This window comes from Equus asinus, chromosome 3 (assembly GCF_041296235.1).
Source record: "Equus asinus isolate D_3611 breed Donkey chromosome 3, EquAss-T2T_v2, whole genome shotgun sequence".
In the NCBI taxonomy this organism is placed as follows: domain Eukaryota; kingdom Metazoa; phylum Chordata; class Mammalia; order Perissodactyla; family Equidae; genus Equus; species Equus asinus.
In genome coordinates this window covers 129,913,141-129,937,867 of record NC_091792.1, presented here as the reverse complement: position 1 = coordinate 129,937,867, position 24,727 = coordinate 129,913,141, and the positions used below count along the sequence as shown (strand labels likewise).

At 34.5% G+C, this 24,727-nt stretch overlaps 1 protein-coding gene across 12 annotated transcripts in view; it reads right to left on the bottom strand.

The window, feature by feature from the left end:
• PDS5A (PDS5 cohesin associated factor A) overlaps positions 1-24,727 on the bottom strand; it is a 164,604-nt gene that overhangs the window by 67,091 nt on the left and 72,786 nt on the right. For 11 of the 12 annotated variants that reach the window (XM_044767712.2, XM_014857209.3, XM_070506007.1 and 8 more), the window contains exons 9-16: positions 21,213-21,328; positions 18,643-18,737; positions 17,575-17,720; positions 16,079-16,230; positions 14,593-14,706; positions 12,361-12,442; positions 11,033-11,081; positions 10,657-10,796 (exon numbers count right to left, since the gene is read on the bottom strand). In XM_044767712.2, coding sequence (XP_044623647.1) covers positions 10,657-10,796; positions 11,033-11,081; positions 12,361-12,442; positions 14,593-14,706; positions 16,079-16,230; positions 17,575-17,720; positions 18,643-18,737; positions 21,213-21,328 — 894 coding nt within the window. Of the gene's footprint in view, positions 1-10,089; positions 10,213-10,656; positions 10,797-11,032; positions 11,082-12,360; positions 12,443-14,592; positions 14,707-16,078; positions 16,231-17,574; positions 17,721-18,642; positions 18,738-21,212; positions 21,329-24,727 lie in introns of all 12 variants that reach the window. The other variant, XR_011502262.1, reaches the window with a different exon arrangement.

The window sequence follows — 24,727 nt, the reverse complement described above, 5'->3', positions numbered from 1 at the left end:
ATAAAAATGATTGTAGGCATCAAAAGCATTTAAAGATTCAAAGCAGCAGAAGCGAAAGAAAACCTTCTGCTTTAGACCCTGAATACAATTATATACTCATTAGGCAATCAATGCAAAATCTGGACTGTGGAGGACAGAAAGGGGATTATGTGGTGTGATTTATGTCTTTTGTCTCATATTTCTGCCACAAAATTATTGTTTAGAAAACAATCTTCTTTAATGCTCTACTTTGGAAAAAATTAGATAAAACAATTTGTTTATTTACAGGGGGGAGATTCTTAAGTATATAAATTTTTATAAGGTTTCTCAGTTCTGGAAGAGCACAGTTGAGTTCAAAGATGGTGGCATTACATCAAACAGTTCCTACAAACTAAAGACATTATTGCCAGAAGTTTCTAAAGAATATAAAGACTAAATGATTATAGAGACTGATTCCACCAAAGACAAGGTTAAACTTACAATGTGCTGGGCACCATGGAAAAATTTTTACTTTAAAAACCAGGCTTTTAATTGAATATCTCTGATGAATAAATGTAAATTTTAGCTGAGAAGATAACGCACATTAAAAGTGCTTTCCAAACTATAAAGCAATAACAAATAATAATCATTCCACTTACAAGTTTTTTTCATAAAAAACATTTTAGTGATGTATGTTCAGGAGCACAAAGGAGAAAAGGAGAAACTTTCTGTTGTAGTTTCAGTGACATCTTCACACATTTACTATAAAGGTCATATTAAATTAGATACCATCCATATTTGTTATTAGAGTGACTGTAAGTCCAAAGAGACTTCAGAATTCACTGAGACTCTAAAGAAAATTTATCAGTCATCAGGAGATGCCTGATTTATTTTGCAAACTATAAGTAACTGAGCAAAATTTGAGCATTTGAGAAAATAAAAATATTTTAGTTAGCGCTTAGTCCATAATACTTTGCTCTAAGACACACATTTTAAATCTGAATTTAAATACTATACTATCTTTTGAAATCAAACTTATTTCACGCAGGTCTCGCAAAAAGGATATTTTCCCCCCAGTATAAAATTTATGCTTTAACCTAAAATAAAGCCAGTGATTGTCAAACAACAAATATGCCTATTGGACAATTGCTGGGCAAACTATATAGTCGTACTAAACAGAAAAGCAAGGCACTAGAAGACAGTTATGGTACTTCATATAAGCATAGAAGAAATGCTAAAGGGAAAAAAAATTCACAGTTATTTAGACACAGTAATAGCACCACATAAAATATATCTATGTATACAATCAATAATACTAGACAGTTTATAAAACATGACTTTTTTTTTTTCTTAAAAGATTGGCACCTGTGCTAACATCTGTTGCCAATCTTATTTATTTATTTTTTTTTTAAAGATTTTATTATTTCCTTTTTCTCCCCAAAGCCCCCCGGTACATAGTTGTATATTCTTCGTTGTGGGTTCTTCTAGTTGTGGCATGTGGGACGCTGCCTCAGCGTGGTCTGATGAGCAGTGCCATGTCCGCGCCCAGGATTCGAACCAACGAAACACTGGGCCGCCTGCAGCGGAGCGCGCGAACTTAACCACTCGGCCACGGGGCCAGCCCCGCCAATCTTATTTTTTTCCTTCTTCTCCCCAAAGCCCCCCAGTACATAGTTGCATATTCTAGTTGTGAGTGCCTCTGGTTTTGCTATGTGGGACACTGCCTCAACATGACCTGATGATCAATGCCATGTCTGCGCCCAGGATCTGAACCAGCGAAACCCTGGGCCACTGAAGCAGAGTGCATGAACTTAACCAACTTGGCCATGGGGTGGGCCCCAAAACCTGACATTTTTATATTCCCACTGAACAATCTTACATTTAAATAATCCCTCACAATGATATTTTATGTACGTAATATTTAGGTAATCTCTCATAACAATTAGTTAAAAATATTATATGTGTGATAATCTTAAGTGATACTAGGGATAAGCAGCAAGCCAGATTAGTTTTTGGCAGCTAAGTAACAACGAATGAACAGTTGCCTTTTCTTCTTTATACACTCAAGGAATAAAAACACACAACACACAAACAGAAACATCTAAGACCAACAAGAAGTTTTATAACTGAAAAGTAGTTGAGAAAGGTTCAAACAAAAGTAACCATGTATAATTCTTTTAGGAAATGACAGCAGAAAGAGTAAAGAAAATTAATTCTTTCCGCATCCCTAACATTTCAGAAATTTCTGATAAAATCTATGCTATCACTGCGGATTGATATTACTACTAATACATATTTACTAGTTATATAAGTTATTTAGTATACTAAGCACTCTTAAGGAATATCAAAGAAATAAGGAAATAGCCCCCATTCTCAACAAGCTTATATTTTATTAATCCCATTATAAAAAAGCTTAAAAAAATGCTGCATCTCTATATCCCCTTTCTTCTTCATACAATTTTCCTTTTTCATTTTGACAATAAAAAATAAACATTTCTTAAAAAAAATAGCATTCTTTCAGGTACACAGTACTCTCTCCCCTGGACTTTGTTTTCATAGCTAATCAAAATTACTCCTATGCGGATTTAATATTAGCAATATATTTCACAGCTGGAATCAGTAAACTAGATAAAGCAATTTTGCATAAGAAGCAATTTCCAAAGGTTTAACTTTCATGTTACAGTGACTTATTATTTTGGGTGCCTGGACCCAATTCCAGTGTGGAGGGGGTTTCCCCCACCAACCAGGAATCCTCCGGATATCAACTGGGTGACCTACTATTCAACTCAATTCTGACCTGATCTACCAGAGATAGCAATCAGACCCCACAGGTTAAGGGCTGCCCCTGCACTATAAACTTCAGATGCCAGTCAAAAGCCCAGGTTATCAGAGCCAGCCCAGCGGTCCAGTGGTTAAGTTCACACGTTCCCCTTCGGAGGCCTGGGGTTTGCTGGTTCGGATCCTGGGTGTGGACCTAGCACCACCTGTCAAGCCATGCTGTGACAGGCGTCCCACATATAAAGTAGAGGAAGATGGGCATAGATGTTAGCTCAGGGCCAGTCTTCCTCAGCAGAAGAGAAGAGGATTGGCGGGAGGTGTTAGCTGAGGGCTAATCTTCCTCAAAAAAAAAAAAAAAAAAAAAAAAAAGCCCAGGTTATCACCTGCGCTTCTGACTGACCAGCTATAGATCGTGGTTCCCACAACCTCCTCCTTGGACTTCAGATGCCAGTCACAGTCCAGCTGGTTACCTGTACTTCTGATCAACTGGCTATAAATCAGAGGTTCCCACAAGTCTCTCCCCTTCTTTGGGTTTGATTAATTTCTAGAGAAGCTTGCAAAAGTCAGAGAAACATTTTACTTACTAGATCACTGGTTTATTATAAAAGCATATAACTCAGGAACAGCCAGATGGAAGAGATGCATAGGGTAAGGTATGGAGAAAGGATGTAGAGCTTCCATGCCCACCACAAGCTTGCCACTCTCCCCAAATCTCCATGTGTTCACCAACCTGAAGCTCTCCAAACCCTGTCCTTCTTGGGGTTTTACGGAGGCTTCATGACACAGGCATGATTGATTAAACCACTGGCCATTGGTGATTGATCTTGACCGCTTGTGCCGCATGCCCCGCACGCCCCCCCCCTCCCAAGCAGTCTAATCACAAGGCCGGTTTCCCTCGCAACCAGCCTCCATCCTGAGGCGGGTTCCCAAAAAATCACCTAATTAGTACAACAAAAACACTTTAGCTGCTTTCATCATTAGGAAACTCCAAGGGTTTCAGGAGCTCTGTGCCAGAACCAGGGATGAAGACCAAATACATATTTCTTATACATCACAATATCACATCTGTGTATCGTTCTTATCAAACTATAGAAAAAGTTGAACTAAAAGAAGCCAGGAAGCATTCTATGGTTCTTATTAAATAGCCTAAGTTAGCATCTCTCTTTCCTTTTGATCTTTTCTTCTCTGCCTCCTCCAGGAGATATGACTGTGCTAATATATATCAACCAGGCCTGAATCTCACACTTCTAAACACAATTGTTGAGACGCCACACATTGTTATCTTCTCCTATCGCTACACCATCTTCTCTGATATCCAGTCACCCAAGCTAGAAACACAACAGTCATTCTTGAATAGTGGTCTAATTCCTACTCATCCTTTAAAGATTCAACTCAGGAATCACTTATTCTAGAATAAGCTATTCCCATTTCCACCCCTGCCTGGGATGGGTGCTTTTTCCTTTATGTTACCAAAGCACGTGATTCTATCAGAATACTTACCACACTGTATTTTCTACTTAAGTATCTGCCTGTCTCCATCACCTAAACTGCAACCTCGGTGAGAGACCAAGTATAATACAATTTACTAAATTATGCAAATTGTAACGGTGCAGCATGATCAAAGGACAAAATAAAATTTGGACTTCTAAATATAAAAGGCATATCCGGATAATGCTGTAGGGAAAGGTTTTTCAAAGTGTGGTCCATGGACTACTCATATCAGAATCACTTTGAGAATGTTAAAAGATGGAGATTCATGATGCTACTCCAGATCTATTTTAAGAATTCCTAGTGTTGTTTGTCACGTATGTGTAATACCATAAGAATTACCATTTATTTACATCTTAAAGTCTAGTGCAGGGGGCCCTGTGTTAGGCTATAAATAAAATTTCATTTTATCATTTTTTTAATTGAGGTAACAGTGGTTTATAACATTATATGAATTTCACGTGTATATCATTCTATTTTGATTTGTGTGTAGACTACATCATGCTCAGCACCCAAAGACTAATTAGCATCCATCACCATACATATGTGCCCTGTCACTCCTTTCGCCCTCTTCCCTCTCCCCCTCCCACCAATCTACTCTCTATATCTACATGTTTGTTTGTTGTTGTTTTAATCTTCTGCTTATAAATGAGACCATACGGTAGATATTTGACTTTCCCCATCTGACTTAGCATAACAAGGTCCATCCATGTTGTCACAAATGGCAAGATTTCATCTTTTATTTTTTTATAGCTGAGTGGCATTCCATTGTTTATGTACACCATGACTTCTTTGTCCACTCATCCATTGATGGGCACTTAGGTTGTTTCCAAGTATTAGTTATTGTGAATAATGCTGCAATAAACATAGGGGTGCATTATCTTTACACATTCATGTTTTTGTGTTCTTTGGATAAATACGCAGCAATGGAACAGCTGGATCATATGGTAGTTCTAGTCATACTTTTCTGAGGCATCTCCATACTGTTTTCCATAGCGGCTGCACCAGTTTATACTCCTACCAGCAGCATAAGAGGGTTCCCTTTCCTCCACATCCCCTCCAACACTTATTATTTCCTGTCATATTAATTATAGCTATTCTGATGGGCATGAGGTGGTATCTCATAGTAGTTTTGATTTGCATTTCCCTGATAATTAGTGATGTTGAACATCTTTTGATGTGCCTGTTGGCCATCTCTACCTATATCTTCTTTGGAAAACTGCTCAGATTTTTTGCCCGTTTTTTAACTGGGTTGTTTCTTTGTTGTTGAGATGTATGAGTTCTTTATATATTTTGGATTTTAACTGCTTATCAGTATACAGCTTGCAAATAACTTCTCCCAATTGTTAGGCTGTCTTTTCCTTTCGTTGATAGTTTCCTCTGCTCGGCAGAAGCTTTTTACTTTGATGTAATCCCATCTGTTTATTTTTTCTTGTTTCCCTTGCCTGGTGAGACATGGTATTCAAACAGATGCTGTTAAGACTGATGTCAAACAGTGTACTGCCTGTGTTTTCTTCTAGAAGTTTTATGGTTTTAGGTCTTGCCTTCAAGTCTCTAGTCCAATTTAGATTTACTTTTGTGTATGGTGTAAGACAATGGTCTACTTTCATTCTTTTGCACATGGCTGTCTAGTTTTCCCAATATCGTTTATTGAAGAGACTTTCCTTTCTCCATTGTACGCATGCTCTTGGCTCCCTTGTCGAAAATTAGCTGTCCAGGAAAACAGTATGGAGATTTCTCAAAAAATTAAGAATAGAACTGCCATAGGATCCAGCTATTCCACTGCTGGTTATTTATCCAAAGAACATGAGGGTCCGGCCGACTGGTTAAGTTCGCATGCTCCATTTTGGTGGCCTAGGGTTTTACTGGTTCGGAACCTGGGTGCAGACATGGCACTGCCCATCAAGCCATGCTGAGGCAGCATCCCACATGCCACAACTAGAAGGACCCACAACTAAAAAAGAAAAATACACAACTATGTACCAAGGGGCTTTGGGGAGAAAAAGGAAAAATAAAATCTTTACAAAGAACATGAAAACATCAATGTATAAAGATATATGCACCCCTGTGTTCACTGTGGCATTATTCCTAACAGCCAAGACCTGGAAGCAACCTAGATGCCCATCAAAAGATGAATGGATAAAGATGAGGTATATATACACAATGGTATACTACTCAGCCATACAAAAACATGAAATCTTGCCATTTGTGACAACATGGATGGACCCTGAGAGTATTATGCTAAGCCAAATAAGTCAGAGGAAGAAAAGTCAAATACTGTATGATGTCACTTGTAACTATAAGATAAAAACAACAAACATATAGAGACAGAGATTGGATTGGTGATTACTAGAGGGAGAAGGGTGGAGGGAGGAGTGAAAAAGGCGTGATTAGGCACGTTTATTGTGTGATGGATGGCAATTAGTCTTTGGGTAGTGAACATGATGTAATCTATCCAGAAATCAAATTATAATGACGTACACTTGATATTTATATGATGTTATAAAGCAATGTAACTTCAATTAAAAAAAGACAAAGAAAATCAGCTGTCCATAGATGTGTAGGTTTATTTCTGGGCCCTCTATTCTGTTCCATTGATCTTTGTGTCTCTCTTTGTGTCAATACCATGCTGTTTTGATTACTACAGTTTTGTAGTATATTTTGAAATCAGGGAGTGTGACACATCCAGGTTTCTCAGAATTCCTTTGGCTATTCAGGGTCTTTTGTTGTTCCATATAAATTTTAGGATTCTTTGTTCTATTTCTGTGAAAAATGTCTTTGGAACTTTGACAGGGATTGCACTGAATCTGTAGACTGCTTTAGGAAATATGGACATTTTAACTATGTTAACTCTTCCAATCCAAGAGCATGGAATATCTTTCCATTTCTTTATATCTTCTTCAATTTCTTTTTTTTCCCCCTGCTTTTTCTCCCCAAATCTCCCCAGTACATAGTTGTGTATTTTAGTTGTGGGTCCTTCCAGTTGTGGCATGTGGGATGCCACTTCCATGTGGCCAGACGAGCAGTGCCATGTCCACACCCAGGATCCGAACCAGCGAAACTCTGGGCCACTGATGCGGAGCGGGCAAACTTAATCACTAGGCCACAAGACCCGCCTCTCCCATTTTTTTCAACAATGTTTTATAGTTTTCAGCGTACAGGTCTTTCACCTCTTTGGTTTAATTTGTTCCTAGGTACTTTATTTTTGTTGCGATTGTAAATGGGATTCTATTCTTAATTTCTTTCCGTTACTTCGTTGTTAGTGTAAAGAAATGCAACTGATTTTTGTATGTTGATTTTTGGATCCTGCAACTTTACTGTATTTATTTACTATTTCTAACAGTTTTTTGGTGGATTCTTTAGGGTTTCCTATACATATAAAATCATGTCATCTGCAAATAGTGACAGTTTTACTTCTTCGTTTCCAATTGGGATCCCTTTTATTTCTTTTTCTTGCCTGAGTGCTCTGGCTAGGACCTCCAATACTATGCCAGTTAAGCATGGTGAACGTGGGTATCTTTGGTTCCTGCTCTTAAAGAGACAGCTTTCAGCTTTTCCATTGTTGAGTATGATATTAGCTGTGGGTCTGTCATATATGGCCTTTATAATGTTGAGGTATTTTCCTTCTATACCCATTTTACTCATAGGTTTTATCATAAATGGATGCTGTAACTTGTCAAATGCGTTCTCTGCATCTATTGAGATGATCACGTGACTTTTACTCTTCATTTTGTTAATGTGGTTATCATGTTGATTGATTTGGAGATGCTGAACCATCCCTGCAGTCCTGGAATAAATCCCACTTGATCATGGTGTATGATCTTTTTAATGTATTGCTGTATTCAATTTGCTAGTATTTTGTTGAGGATTTTTGCATCTATGTTCATTAGTGATGTTGGCCTGTAATTTTTTATGTGTTGTTTATCTTATTCTCTTAACAATCCTATAAGGTGATAATGCTTATAACAGATGAAGAAAATGAGGATCAGAAATACTGAGTAACTTACTAAAAGTCACACTGGTAGTAAATGGTATAGCTGAAATTCAAACCTAGGACTGTCTCATATGCTGAATTAACAAGCTTCCTGGAAAATCTTAAAGTTTGGGAACTATGATCATAAAAAGGCACTAGAGCATAAAACAGCAAGCAGAGCTATGGCAAACATGTGGTCCTTCTCTAGAACTAAAGTGCTGAAGCTCAAAACCTGAAGTCCAAAGGGAAAGCATATCTATCCAGCACATATTTCAATACCCATGGAATGAAAGCTACATAGAACGCCAGAAATTAAATTTTATGTCTATATATTTCTACTTCAGACTGAAACAATCAGGAAAAAAGGAATGTGGATATTAGAGGACATATGTAACTAACATCAGTAGCCCTTGGGGAGAAGGACAAATGATACAAATATTCTGGAAAACAGCAAAAACTATTCTAACAGTGGTCATTTTCCTGAGCATTTAACGGGTATTACAAGTCCTACTTTATACACAAGAACATATAGATAAGTTAAATAATGTAATCAGAATATACAATACTAACGTAAGAGCTAGAAGAAAAAATACTGTAAAACCATTCACCAAAGAAAGTGAACAAAGAAATGTGAAGAGCAGAATTTTTTTCTTCTGGAATAGAGTTCTATTAGCTATTTTGTGGCCCATTACTTAAGTATCCTCAGAATAAGCTCCCCTCCAAAAGGTACATTACTATGCTCTTTCCAGTGCAAGTGAACTTCTCATCTCTATTTTTCTGGTTCCTAAAATCAGGAGTACTAATTGGCTGCACTGCATGGCTGTAGTATTCTCCCTGAGAGATTCTGGTTACAAACATTCATTTTGCATATACTTTTTGGATCTGGAAATTCTTAAATATTTCTGGTCTGACAAACAGTAGAGTTCATGTTATTGTCATGTTTTCAAATTCAGGCTCAATTCCTGTTTTCTCTCAGACCAAAAATATCATTTGTGTGTTCTTTCTCAAGGTCCATATTTCTTGAGCAGTTCTCAGTTTGTACTGGTTCTTCTTGCAAACAATGATGGAATGTATAGAAAAAACACTATTGTGAGTCTATGAGATCTAGACTCTACCTACATCTCAGCCACTATACTCAGCCGTGAAACACTGGATGAGAAACTTCATCTCCTTAAAATTCAATGTCCTTATCTGTAAAATGAAGCAGTTATACCAAGTATCTCTAAGGTTATTTTCAAGCTATTGCATTCTGTGATCCAATTACATTAGTAGATGCCCTGCAGGACACAATGCTCTGGAACCAGAATTCTAAGTGCCAAAGAAAGAAATGAAACCTTTAAACATTCTCAGCAAACCACCCAGCTCAGAAGTGGAAAGGCTGTGGTTTGCAGACATGGCACATCCACATCCCTAAGCCCAACAGAAGAGTCCACTGCTCTCTTCTCTAAATTGGCTCCCTGCCATTTCTTTCTAATTACTGGTCTTTTTAGATCCACTTCGAGACCCTGTATACCTAGACTGAATTAAAAAATACCTACTCCACGCTCCCAGACCATTTTGTAAGTACATCTCTTAGAGTCCTTATCCCTTATCACAAATTTAAATAATTATCCCACTCTAATTCTCTCTAGAGCAAAGTTAGACATAAATATCTAAACTAATTTTCTTCCTCTTATTTATCCCTGTAAGCCTGGTCCCAAGCACACTGTTTGTCATATATGTGTAATACCACAGAAATACAACTTATTTAAATCCTAAAGAGTAGTGCAGGTCCATATATTAAGAAATATATTTTATATATATATATATATATATAATATCTTCTAACAACTCTATGAGGTTGTTAATATTTATAGAGGATAAAAATGAAGCTCAAAAATTGAAGAACTTACTAAAGGTCACATTGGTAGTAAAATGGTATAGCTGAAATTCAAACATACAACTGTCTCATAAAATCCTGAATAAATGGAATGGATGAAGTTTTCTTTCCTGATATTTTCAATGATACTGGTTTTCTATAAAATAAAGAGTCCAAGAATAGAATGAACACAAAAACCAGAATGACCTTATCTATAAACGCATATACGGCAATGTAACTATTGCTGATTTACTGACAAGGGTTATTTCCATGCTAATACATGGAAGAAGAAAACGTATGCACACATAAGCATTTAGAAAATTCTTATTTCCTTAACGAATTCTACTAAATACAAAGCATTTTATATTGCCCAATTCCTAGAACCAATCTCCCTGGCTTAGTTTGCTAATGTTCTTCCTGAAATTTGGCTGAAGAGTGGTAAGTAAAGAGAACTAAATTGATGACACGCATACTCCTAGGTAATTCAGAGCTCGTGACATTGTTAAATTCACACAAATAATCTATGCAAAGCAGGATTTAATGAAATATAAATTTCTATAAACAACGTTGAAGAACAAATGTAAAAGTATAATTTACTGACCACACAAACATCTGCCTGTTTGCATGAACAGGTTGGGCTGATTAATAACTCCAACTGAGACCGTAGTTTCTCATCATCACCGAGAACCTGGTTAAATTTCTTCACAAAATCTTGTGCTTTCCCAGGGTCAGGCAAATTCTCTGAAATTAAAACAGAATCAATATTACAAAAAAAAAACTACTCTACTAAACTAAAAGCAAGCAGTCTTAAAAATAATGCTAAGCCATCAAAAGACAATCAGCCTAATTGGGTCTTAGAAATAAAATTATTTTGAAAAGAATTATTTTCTTAGCAGAAAATTGATAGTCCTGTTGGGTAAATTATTTGTCTGTTTTGCTGTTTATTATATATCTACGAAGTGAATAAACATACTCACTTGCTATGGTCATCAGTTTTCCAAACATAGCAGAACAGTTAGCCTCTGACTGAAATTTAAAACAAAAACAAAAGAAGTCACATGTGCTAACAAATTTCTGTAAGAAAATCTTTACTCAGTATAGTAGCTTTTTTAAGGTAAAAAAAAAGAAATTCATCATAATCTATCCACTAGAAAATGGCTTACCCTAAGGTGATAACAAGGAATTGGCGAGTAGCAACAACTATTAAGTTAGGACCAACAGAAGGAAAGGAGATGTCAGCAGGAAGGTATTAAAAATTAAAGAAAAGTACATAACTTTCATAGTGAAATTATCTTGCCAGTAGATTCAACATAAGACAATTGAAACAATTATCCTATCAAAATCATTGTGAAACCACACACCAAAGAAAATTAACTAAAAATGTGAAAAGTAGAAAAACTGTCTTGCTGAATGAAAGTTCTATTAGCTATTTTGTGATCTATTACTTAACCTCAGACTCTCACCTCCCCTCTAAAGAGCACTTTCCTTTCATCCATCACAATAAAATATTACTTTATTATTAGATTTGTATGAAACCTGAGTAATTTGGATCAGAAATTGGTAAACTATGGTCCCATGGGCCATTTGTTTTTGCTCAAGTTTTGGTGGAACACAGTCACGTCCATTCATTTACATATTGTCTACAACTACTTTTGCACTTCAGAGGCAGAGTTGAACAGTTCACCAAAGACCATGCGGCTGGCAAAGTCTAAATTTTTACTATCTGGCCATTTACAAAAAAGTCTGCCAACCCTTGTTTTAGTGTCCATGGGTCCTTGAGGGCTCTCTGTCTATGGTTCTCTGGTTAAGAACACCTATTCTACCAAATACATTTACAAATATATTAAGAGATTATTGAAGTTTCTTTCCCCTCCACCTTCCAGAAAACGTTGGGCAGAATTTCTTTGTTAATTAGACTTGGATATATTTATAGGATTGATACCTAATTTGATAATGACTCTACACTGAAGGATGAAAAATCAGAATGAAAAAAATTATGAATTCTAATATAATTTTATCTTCAGGTTTAATTCTACTTATTTGAAAACTGATAAACGATGCACAAATTTTTCGTGTCTAAATACTTGATAAATTAGAAAACACCATTTCTTTGCTTGCGCTGGAAACTAAGATTTTGTTACATTTATTTGAAATGGAAATTCAGCTTGGATAACTACATAAATTATGTTTAACTGACATTTGGAAAATAAAACATGAGATACTTTTTGCTTGCTTTATTATACGTAACTAAACAAAACTGAACAATGACTAAAAAACTATGAATTTAAACAAATCATGAACTTACTGTAGGCTGCTTATGCAAATCCAGTAATTCTCGTACATGACTTCTAAGCATGTTCTGACACTTCCACATTTCATTGAGAGCTCTGTAAATAAAGTTATAAATAGGAAGAAAATACATAATATAACAATACTGGTAATTATTCAACTTTACTACTATTATTGTTGCATTGTGTAGATACACCATTCTTCTACATCTACCTAAAATTTTAAGCACCAGAAAATTTATTTATTAGAATTAAGACAGGTAGTTAAAAATGGTAAATATAAGGCTACTTATAAGAGAAAATATTTGAGAAGTTTAGAAGGATGAACAGGACCTTGCCAGGTAAATGAAGGGACTGAAAGACATTCTAAGCAGAAGTAGCTGAAATGTTCTTCTGGTACACAGAAAGATAAAATGTCATCAAAGTGCATGGCACATACAGGAAACTGAAAAAACATTATAGGCTTGGAGCATAGAGTGCAAGTAGGTGAGCATCAGGAAGCTGGAACATACTATAGAAAAGGATCAGGCTAAGTAAGGGGGAACACACGAAGGGCTGTAGACCATTTAAAAAAATGAATTTCTTAGAAATCATGTAGATTAAAGACACCAAATTTAAATTGAGTGTGTTTATTCTAGACTCTTTTCTCTTTATGAAAGCAGATTTTCTTCTCTCACAAACTCATTCTATAATTCTAGGTGACCAGAGGACCTCTGAGAAATTAGTCTATCTCTGAGTATTCTTTGCCAAATATTTTGAAATATAAATAGAGACCAAAACCTTAGGGTAGGGGTTTACTACCTAGAGTGAGCATCAGGAACCACCTGCAAATCTTTTTAAAAATGATGGATACTGCCTCCTAATGCACCAAGGATACAGTGTTACCTCTGGAATTTATGTCGAAAATGCATAACTTCAATCTAATTATGAGGAAACACTGGACAAACCCAAATTGAATATTCTACAAAATAACTGGCCAATGCAATATTCTTCCAAAAAACATCAAAGCCATAAAAGACAAAGACAGATAGAGGAATAGTTCCAAATAAAAGAGACCAGAGTCATGACAAGTAAACATGCAAAGTGAAATCCTAGAAAGGGGGAAAAAAAATCCATAAAGGACATTATTTGGACAATTGAGGAAATGTGAATACACACTGAATTAAACAATAATATCGTATCAATGTTAAATCTTTTGATTTTGAAAGTGTACTCTGGTTGTGTAAGAGAATATCCTTGTTCTTAGGAATATACACTGAAGTATTTAGGGGTAAAGAAATCCAATGTCTGCAAATTACTCTCAAATGGTTCAGAAGAAAATACGCACATAGACATAAAGAAAAACTTCGTGCAAGTGGCAGATGATAAAGCAAATGGTCAAAAATGATGAATCTGGATAAAGGGGATATCACAATGCTTTGCACTATTCCTATAACTTTTCTCTAAGTTTGAAATTATATGAAAATTAAAGGTTATATACATATATAAAAGAACTGAGGTTCTTATTCAGAACAATCAGAATTCTAAATGACAGGAGTAAGTTACTTTTTTAAAAGCTTTATTAAAGTGGAATGACGACATATCCTAGTGTCCTAGGAGATTTAAAGTTTACATCAGTTGTCCGAACAAAATTATTATTTTTTTGCTAAGGAAGAATCAACTTGAGCTAATATCTGCTGCCAATCTTCCTCTTTCTGTATGTGAGCCACCACTACAGCATGGCACCTGACAGACAAGTGGTGTAGGTCCGTGCCAAGGAACTGAACCCAAGCTGCCAAAACAGCGTGTGCTGAACTTAACTACTAGGCTACTGGGGCTGGGCCCAAACAAAATTAATAATGCCTTTCAGTCTCAAAATATTCCAATTTGGAAAATCAATCATATGGTCATTTTATATAGAGGTGATTTGAATTTGCTCCCCTGAGAAAGAATCAGTGCTTAGTATGGTAAAACTCCAATAGTGTAATTTAGATCCCAGTTAACAGGTAGACAAAAGATACTTTTGACACAGGGACTCGTCTGAATCCCTGAAACCATATTCCTGACTCATCTGACAAATATGCCTATGCATATAGGAATATTTTTCTTTTAACCTATCTGAATTTATATCATAAAATGTTTCTCTATATTTATCCGAGGTTCTCGATTCAACTAGAAAAAGCAACAACCCCATCAAGAACAATTAGATGAGATGAAGTAATTTTATGAAATCTTCAGGAAATACTCCAATCATTTAAAAAGTAACTTACTTGACAGCATTTGGATCCAAACTAGCATATAAATAATATAAGCATTTCATTCTCTCTTCTGTTTCCAGGTTGTGGGGAACAAGATACTGAGCAAAGATTTTCTCTACCAACAGTCTGTGAAACAAACAAAAACCCCAAATAACACAATTATTATATTTTAGCCATTTTATATTTTAACCACCTCATGCAAAGATACCATATCAACGGTGATAACCTATGTGTGCAAATACAATGGAAATGATGACTATGTGGTCAGTTCCTTTCCTTGGAAGTATAGTTATTTCTAAATTTAAAGCTAGAGCTGCCATTTGCGGCTTTACTTTTTAACCTGTCAGTATGAAACATTTGTTCTAAAAGGGTTATAAGTTATTCCTAAACACAGGGTGCTACGCTGTTCCACCTATTCTTCATCATCACTGTGGAGCTACAATAAATTACTTAACATTACATATAAAGCTATGATCTCAAGAAGAGTTAATGCTCAAAAAAACCCATTAATTTCTTCTGATTTCAGTTTGGCTCCTTTCCCATGTGATCACTTGGTAAAATCAGAAGGATCGTCCTTCATATTACTTTGTGAAAATTTAGCTTTTCCTGTGCACATTTGATCTCTCTTCTTACCATAGTCTAAATTCCTTACCAGTAGTGGAATATCCTTCTTGCTAAGTTTATATTTATTATTCAATATCACTGGAATAAGAAAATAGAAGAGCTCTTCATTTGTCAATGAAATACATATCCAGTGATGCCAGAGAAGTCAGTCTAATTCAATAAAACATTCCAAAGTATTTTTCAAAAACCAAAATCATGACTACAGTCCAATATACAATTATAAGTAACAATCAGAAAATAAAAACAACATAAGTCCATCACAAGAAAAAAATTTTGTAGCTATGTAGGGGAACACATGTGGTAATCATTTCACAATATATGCAAATATAGAATCATTATGTTGTATATATGAAACTAATATAATCAGTCAATTATATCTCAATTAGTCAATTATACCCCAATAAAAACAATAACAACAACAACACAGTAATACCTCTATTGGTATTTAGAGTGTTGCAAAAAGGAAAAACAGTAACTAGCAGATAGTGAATAGTGCTATATTGCCAGGCACTGGGCTAGGCGGCTTAACATTCATTACTTTATTTAAGCCACATGACAATCCTGTAAGGTTGGTTTTATTATTACCCCATTTTACATAAAACCGAGGTGCACAGAAATTAAGTCAGTTGTGCAACAACATACATCTAAGAGGTGGAATGAACATCCAGACTGTCTCTAGTCTGACTCCAAAGCCCATACCTATTTCACTATTATTATGCTTCCTTACAATCTTGGCTAGAGTCTTATTTAAACATAGTATGCATAAATACACAGAAAGTGATTTCTAAAATTAGAAATTGTTAAAAATTGTTATATTTTTAAAAAATTAAAAGCACTTTTATATTCAACCATTCTACAAACATATTAGACTCACTTGTCATCGATGCTATTCTGATAATAAATATGCAAAAGTTTGTCCTTTATCCAACTGACTTTCTCTGCAGCTTCCTTTCCTGCTTCACCATGAAGACAGTATTTCTTATAAAGCTGAGCCAGACCCATCATAGCTTCTTTTCTTACTCGCCACTAGAAAGTATAAAGTTTATTGCATGAGCCAGACACCAAATTTCAGTAGACTAATCTGGGAAAACTGCCATTTCTTCAGTAGGTTGTACAATCAGACTTACTTGTAATATAATTGGTCTATTTAAGTTAATACTTCCCTACAAATTTTTTGTATAATTTTCTCATTTTTAGGCCATTTAGTGGATGTAATGAAATTCTGTTCCCATACAACAGGTAACAGATGCCATTTGACATTTCTTACATGAAATAAAGAATGCAAGCAATCTAAGAAATCTAAAATTAATAAGTCCTGTCCCCACATTTTACAGAGGAGGAATATTTCAGAAAGGTTATAGCCAAGGTCATCTAATTTATTACCCCAAAATCCAGGTCTTATTAACATGTGCAGTAGGTGCTATTATGACCATATCATGTTGTTCAGGAAGATTCACTTATTCAACTCTTTCTGAAACTATATACAAACACTGACAGAAGGAGGAGTGAAATGTTTCTAAAAGGCAGAAATAACAAAAATGGCAATTACCTTAAATTAGGTGTGTATGTGGGAGGGAAGTTACCAACTAACCACTAGGAAAGTGTCATTTTATTTAAAGGGGAAAAAAGTCTTCAAAGTTAGAATTACTGACACAGTTGAACAAGTTAAATAGTGTCTACTGTACATATCTGCCTCCTATGACTATTTTAAAAGAACTTAAATACGTCAATGTTTCATAACCAAGAAATATCACTTTTCTACTCCAAAATTATGGCTAAACTACATTGGTTTTAAGAAGACACCAGGTTTTCAACTATGCCTCAAATAAAATAGCACACTGCAAAGGCAACCTCTGCAAAAGATGTTGGTAAGTAGCATGTCTAATCAGCCTGCCTTGCATGTCTGTCTCCAGCTTATGGCTGACACTATTCTTTAGTAACTGTATTGCTGTTCTTAGTACTACTTTTCCTTACCAACCCACATTTTTAACTGTATAAGACTGTCACTTTCGAAAATGCTAACTATAAGAAATAAATATGTAATCAATCACTACTCTTTTGAAACTCATCATGTAAGTGAAAAGATCAAATAAAAGTTTGTTTTATTTAGCTATTCTTTTTATAAAGGTAAGCTAGAAGACAAACCCTTGCCTAAGATCTGAAAAGTTACAGAATCCAATGTATTCATTTGTAAAGATAATTAAAAGATATGTAGGAAACATACAAATTATTACCTCTTTATTTGGTATTGTATTAATGTTGACTGTCACACAGAAAAGCTCTAAATATAATAGAAAATAATTTCTATTGTATTTAGCAAACAATTTAGACACAGTAAATAACAAAAGAATAAAATTCCTCAGATTTTACCCGTTTATCCAGTGTTCTTTCCCTTACAAAGCCAAGCAGCTGATCATTTACTAAGGCAAGGTCTCTTTTGGCAGCTGTTATTATAGTAACAATGACATCATGACGAATGGCTTCTTCTGGATCATGTGATCTAACTTTCAAATATTCTGTAATAAGAGAAAAAAACTTAAGCTAAATGTTAGCTATAATATTTGTCATGTTCAGAGTGACAGAAAAGACAAATGCTTTAAGCTTTTGTCCATATTGAAACAGTTTGTAAAATGTGGCACAAATTAAAATCATTTTATTTTTGAGGTGACAATACCCTACTATATAATCACAAAATAAACTAAACCACACTATTTATTACTGCATAGTCACATCTTAATAAATAAGGTGTTTTACATCAACTATTCTGGAAAAGCCAAATCACAATATCTGATTTATATACTTTAGAATTTAAGTTACAATACAAATTAAAAGAAAAACAGTAAAAATGCTTATAGTAAAAATAGTAAAAAGGCTTATAAGCAAGTTCACTGATAGGTCTGAACATTACATAATATAAAATACTTAATGACACTGTATGACGTCTAAAAAAATTCCTAAATAATTACAATACAAACAAAATCAAAACAAAAAATGTTATTTCCTCTTCTCTGGTAGACAGCATTATGATAGAAGCCATTTATTTGCTACTACCAAATAAGTAGGTTCGAACGCTCTATGTTCAAGTGGAGAATGAGAAATTCTCGTTTAGTCCAGAAGATAATCACTTTCTTGCCAATTATAAGATATATTACTTTATTTAATTATCACATAGGTATAATGATTTGTGCCCAAACCCAATGTCATACAGAAGAGTTTACTTGCTATGATTTTCAAAAAATTTCAAAGGATTACAATATGAAGATTTCAAATGTAATTTTATTGTATAAACATGAAATCATTTACTAGTCCCAGACTGACATAGACTTGAAATAGTGCCAGAGTTAAAACCTATCCAGAAACTGAAGTTAAGGTCAAAGATCACATCTAAAATAGATTTGTGTGATTACTCTCATATTTGTAATAAACCAGCTAGCTTACCTGTGAGGTCCTTTGCTAAATCTGGGTGGTTCATTAAACAGTGACTGGCAAATTTCACACTTTCTAATCTCACAGGAACGTGAATGTCATTAAATCTACACAGAAACAAATTGCTAAATATTAGTTGTAAGGCAAAATAATTATTTTCTAATAAGTCATATCTAATATTATTTAAATGCCTATAAACAACAGTTATTGATTAGAAAATGCGTTATTATGATGACAATTTTTTTTTTTTTTTTAAAGACTGGCACCTAACAACTGTTGCTAATCTTCCTTTTTTTTTTCTTTCTGCTTTTTCTCCCCAAACCACCCCAGTACTTAGTTGTATATTTTAGCTGTGGGACCTTCTAGTTGTGGCATGTGGGATGCTGCCTCAAAGCGGCCTGATGAGGGATGCCATGTCTGCGCCCAGGATCTGAACCAGTGAAAACCCTGGGCCGCCAAAGCGGAGTGTGCGAACTTAACCACTCGGCCACCGGGCCTGCCCACAAAAACATTTTTGAAAACAGAATTTGTTTACCATGCTAAAGCAAACACCAGTATAAACACATCTTTCAACCCAAACTACCTACTTTGTAAAGACAAAAATTTGAGATCTTAAAACTATGCTACAAAACAAAAAATAAACACTCAAAAATGCACAAAATCTACTTGAAAAAAGTTTACAGGAAGAAAATACCTGGGAGGATGTGAGGTAGAAAACAAATCACATACAAGAGGTAGATCGAGAAGTTTAAAAATGAGTACATGATATGCACCTCATAATGCCTCACAACAAAAGTTTCATATACCCAGGATCAACCTGTATTAAAATGTTCTTTTAAAGGTCTGGTATAGTGTAAGAGTTCAATACATACAAAGTACCACATGTAGACTGAAAACTGCATATAAGGAAAAGCTGAGCAACTCTCAAATTTAAAATTTATCATTGGACAATTTAAGCAACACTTATTAATTATAAATAATGTGATTTTAAATAGCAGGAAATATTCTTATTTCTGAAGTGATCTCATAAAACAATCAATTAAACTAAAGTTATTTAATAACTGCCTTAATGTCCATGCTTCCTACTTCCCTATCCAGAGAGAATCATCATAGTTTAATAAAACCTTGCACTTAGGATTGATAATTTCCACTGCCAGAGAAAAATGAAAATATTATCTCTTATGGTCAAGTAAATTACAAAATACCAAAACACTAATTGCTAAATAACTAAGAAAAATAATACAGTAAAACAGACTGCTAATAATACTTTGCTACTATGAATCAGAGCCCCATTATTAGAGATAGCACTGAATGCAAAATTATGAATGTAAGTAGCCTTTTATGATTGATTTACTTTTTTACAGTAATCCAGGTGAAATATGAATTCTTGTATTTTTGCTTATATGTTTTGCTATCAATACTGATGTCAATCACAAGGACAGAATCACTCCTGTGTATATTGACAAGTACAGTTGCTTCCTTCCCTCTATTCTAAATTCTTTTTTTTCCCTTTCTGAGGAAGATCTGTCCTGAGTTAAAATCTGTGCCAGTCTTCCACTACTTTGTATGTGGGTCACTGCCACAGCATGGCTGCCTATGAGTAGTATAGGTCCATGCCTGGGAACCGAACCCAGGCCACTGAAACAGAGTGCACTGAACTTAACCACTAGGCCACAGGGCCAGCTCTATTCTAAATTCTTATAAATTCAAGTTTAATCATTCAAACCGTCAACACTTATTCCTAGTAAGACCTTCAAAATGGCCTGTTCTGAGCAAGTAACTTAAGAAATCATGTCAGCGTCAGATATTTCTCAGATTTGTTATATTTTAATATTTAATCTAGGATTATTATAAGGATTATAAGGTGAATTCACTTTAAGAAAATTTCTGAGCCCATCTTCTAAACCAGTTGAATTAAACAATGCTGAATCTCAAACAGTCTCCAGAATACTAATACAGGGTGAAAACCAACTTTCCAATGTTTAAAGCAAAGAAACATGTCATGGTACACAAGGGGGAATTTAATAAATTTCACAGATTTTTCAACCTTACCACCAAGTTGAATAGAGTGTAATAATTCTAAGTTCTTGAGAAGGAATATTATTAAACACTATTTGAGTGAAGAACAATGATATTTTCAATTTCAAAATCATACAATAATACCAAAATAGTTCAAAACACCCATCATGTAATTAGATAAGCTACAAACCAAAAAGATAAGCACTACTAAATGAATAAATTGCTGGACTGAAAAATAGCATGGACTGGACTGTTATGTCTTCAGTCTCATAATTTATTTAAAAATCTTAAGAGTTTGAACATTCTCAGATGTTGCCTATCTATTCTAATGACATTATTTTAGCACAAAAAAGATTAAGAACTCTTATGTGGGTAGGTAATAAGCTTTCTTCATAAAAAATTTGTCTACAACTTAATCTCCAAGAAAGATAGCAACATGGATACTAAAAAACCAAACACATTTCAATTAAAGTTTTGATATATATGGTTTTAATCAAGTGGACCATAACTGCTGGCCTCCAAAATACAAAAGTTGGAATCCATAAAATTGTGTGTTCTCTTACCGTCCAAGAAAACACTGCCAAAGAGGACGATTCTGTGTTGCCAAATCGGAATCTTTAGAACCAAACAATTTAGCTAAAAGTCGAACAACAGCTAGTCGCTCTTCTCCATCATTGCTCTAAGGGAAAAGAGAAAATAAATGAAGCTGGAGGCTTTTTCATCAGATTACAGAAAATAACATGAAACTTTTCCAAGAAGGTACAACTTCATATTTCGGCTTATAATGAGAACTTTAAAATATCATATGCTCTCATTTACATGCAGAAAGTGATTTGATTCTACGTTAGATCATCTGGTTCTTTGCTCTTATTTCATCCACAAATTAGTAGGCTAATTTATGCCTACTTTGCTGCTTGTTTGCAATCTCCACAGACGTTGTAGAAATCTGAAGATAATCAATCAATTCAAACATTCCCTAAGAGTCCTAGAAAAAAATTCTATAAAGAGCGAAGCTGCCAATAATTTCCGTCCTAGTAAGCTTTCTTTATAAGAAATTTTCCTGGAGCTCCAATATAAACCCTTATCAAATAAGGTTTTGATATGTGAAGTTTTAATCAAGGATCCCCTACTGACTGAAGAACATGATACTGAAGAATGTCATGATTCAGGAAAACTAATCTTAATAAAAGAGCAAGAATATCTAAAAGATCAGGCGAACTGAATACTACAAAAAAGGAAACTTTAAAGTTATTTTTTGATAAGGGCCTCCTACTTTCTTATCTTGTATCAATATATGCTATGAAAATTGTTTCAGTTTCACTAGTGATGTTACATCTTAATATAAATTATTCTGAAACCCTAAAAAAGACTAAAAAGTTGCGAAACTTCCTAAAAATCACATATTCACTAGCAAAATAAAGGCAATAACTAAAAATAATTGCTATTTTTTTGAAATGTTCAAATACAAGGTGTGTCTAAAGCAATACCAGAAATTCAATAAACAAATATTCATGAGAAGAGACAGTAAGTTAAAAAAGAAAAGAACATGAGATATAGTCTTTTCCTTATGGATGTCTTAAATCTCAGGAATAGGGGGTTTTCTGGGTAAAACAGGCACACACATCAAACAGATGTAAAAAATGAAAACGGTATCAGGCTTTAACACAATTACAAAAATGATTTTCTTTGACAAAGTTTTTCTTGAGCAACGTGACAACATGCAGACTAGAGCTGCCTTTTAATAAGTCCAATTGACTAGCCAACATATATTTTTTTTAAAGAAAAATAAATCTATCCCTTAAATATCAAACACTAGAAAAAGTGGAAATTTTGTTCTATTTTTGGGTGACTACTTCAGTAGCTTAGCAATTATTTCAAATAACGTGACATTTCACCTCTATATATTTAACTACTGAAATAAGACTAAGTGAAAACGTGCCCCTTGCCTTTTTAAAATTTAAAATATATTCTTTGAGTGAGGTTGGTATATGATTATAGTGATGGCAATTTTGTTTTTGGTGCAAAATCATTGGTGTCTCTCAAGTATAGCTGTATTATTAATCTATCCCAAAGTGAAAATTATCTCATTAAGATACTATATAATACATTGCTGGAATACCTATATATATATATATATATATATATATTGATAATTTTAAAAGTAGGCAAAATTTAGAAATTCTGCATTAACAATTTACCAATGACTTTTGGGTTTTTTTTTTGAGGAAGACTGGCCCTGAGCTAACATCTGTTGCCAATCTTCCTTTTTTTCTTTTCTCTCCAAAGCCCCAGTACACAGTTGTATACCCTAGCTGTAAGTCATTCTAGTTCTTCTCTGTGGGATGCTGCCACAGCATGGCTTGATGAGCCATATGCAGGTCCACACCCGGGATCCAAACCAGTGAAGCCTGGGCTGCAGAAGTGGAGCATGCGAAATTAACCACATGGCCATGGGGTTGTCCCCAACCAGTGACTTTCTAAAAGAAATTTCAAATGGCCAGCAGGTTTTTATTTCTCTTCAATCCTAGCTAAAAGAGGTCACTAACTCTATTATTGTTTCTAATTACAAAGTAATTGATTCAGAACAATTCTCTGTGAAAATTTTCATTCCAACCAAATTACAGCAATTATGACTATTTTAAAATGTTTTTAAATTTGGGGAATAAATGTAAATGCCAGTCTCTCTCTCTGCATTCCATGAAGGAAGTCTTAAATGTAAAAGGTAGCAAATTTCCTGATAACTATAATCAAGGCTGGTGAGAAGCACAACTCCAGGGTATCCCTTAAAAATGAGAGAATACTCTCTGTGGACCTATGCGGTAGATAGTATATACCATTGTATGCAGTGGCCCACTACAGAGTAAAATCAAACAAATGGTTATTTTGAAGCATTTTCTCACACATTTTTACTGCCCTCAAGAAGACTGTAACCTAGGACTCTGAACTATGAAAAGCTGTAGCTATACGACTTATAGCTATAACTACAGAAAATCACCACAGCCATAAAAACTTTCTAGGCTATCCACTTAACACATACTGGTGACTCAAAAAGAGGCATCCTAATTATATACAGTTAGTATCTAAACTACTTTAAATCTCAGTTTCTTCATTTGTGATGAGAAAACTAATACTGGTACAGGCTAGGGTTGCAGTCAGAAGAAAATATGAACCCAGGCAACGGCACCTGTTTTAAGACAATAAAATATTCCATTATCACTATTATTTAGACACAGTATCAGTTCAGTATGAAGTTAAAAAAAGGTATTAATTTATCTAAGAACACAGAAAAACATAAAAATCAATGGCCTTGTATTACATATATTGTACTTACAGAGACTACATAGTCAAAAATAACAGTAACTGATTAGAGAGTTAATTTTTTTAAAAAAAGAATCTAAGGAAAACATTCTTGCTGATGTACCTTTAAAGTATGCCTATAAAGCAAATTGTATCAATGAAGAAGAGAAGGTATAAGATAAAGGAGTGTGTGTGGGGGGGAGGGTAAAAGGGATGATTAGGCATGTGTTTGGTGATGGACTGTAATTAGTCTTTGGGTGGTGAACATGTTGTAATCTACACAGAAATTGAAATATATAACAATGTACACTTGAAATTTATATAATGTTATAAACCACTGTTACTGCAATAAAAAAAAGAATAAAAAACCAAAAAGAAACAAAAAAAAAGATAAAGGAGTAACTGGGAACTGTGGTAAACTGAAAAACTCATAACTCATTTAAAAAGGTGCTACTACTCAATTCTAGCCATTCTGTTGTCATCTAGAAATAAGGGCTCAATGTTGCCAAATCATCTGATTTTTTTAAAAAAAGAAAACACATACATCTGAACTTATAAACAAAATCTGATTTTTAAATTCATTCATTCAATGTTAGAAACTAAAAAGAAAAAAACTCTTTGTATGAGATTTTAAAATAATATCTACCAAAGAAAACCTATTTTTGGGCTAGATTCAGTTTGTTAGCAACCTCTGCTTTACATAAATGAACCGATAGAAGAACGGGGTATGAACTACCACTATAGCTTAGCTCCCCTCAGTTTACATTAAGTCCATACATGG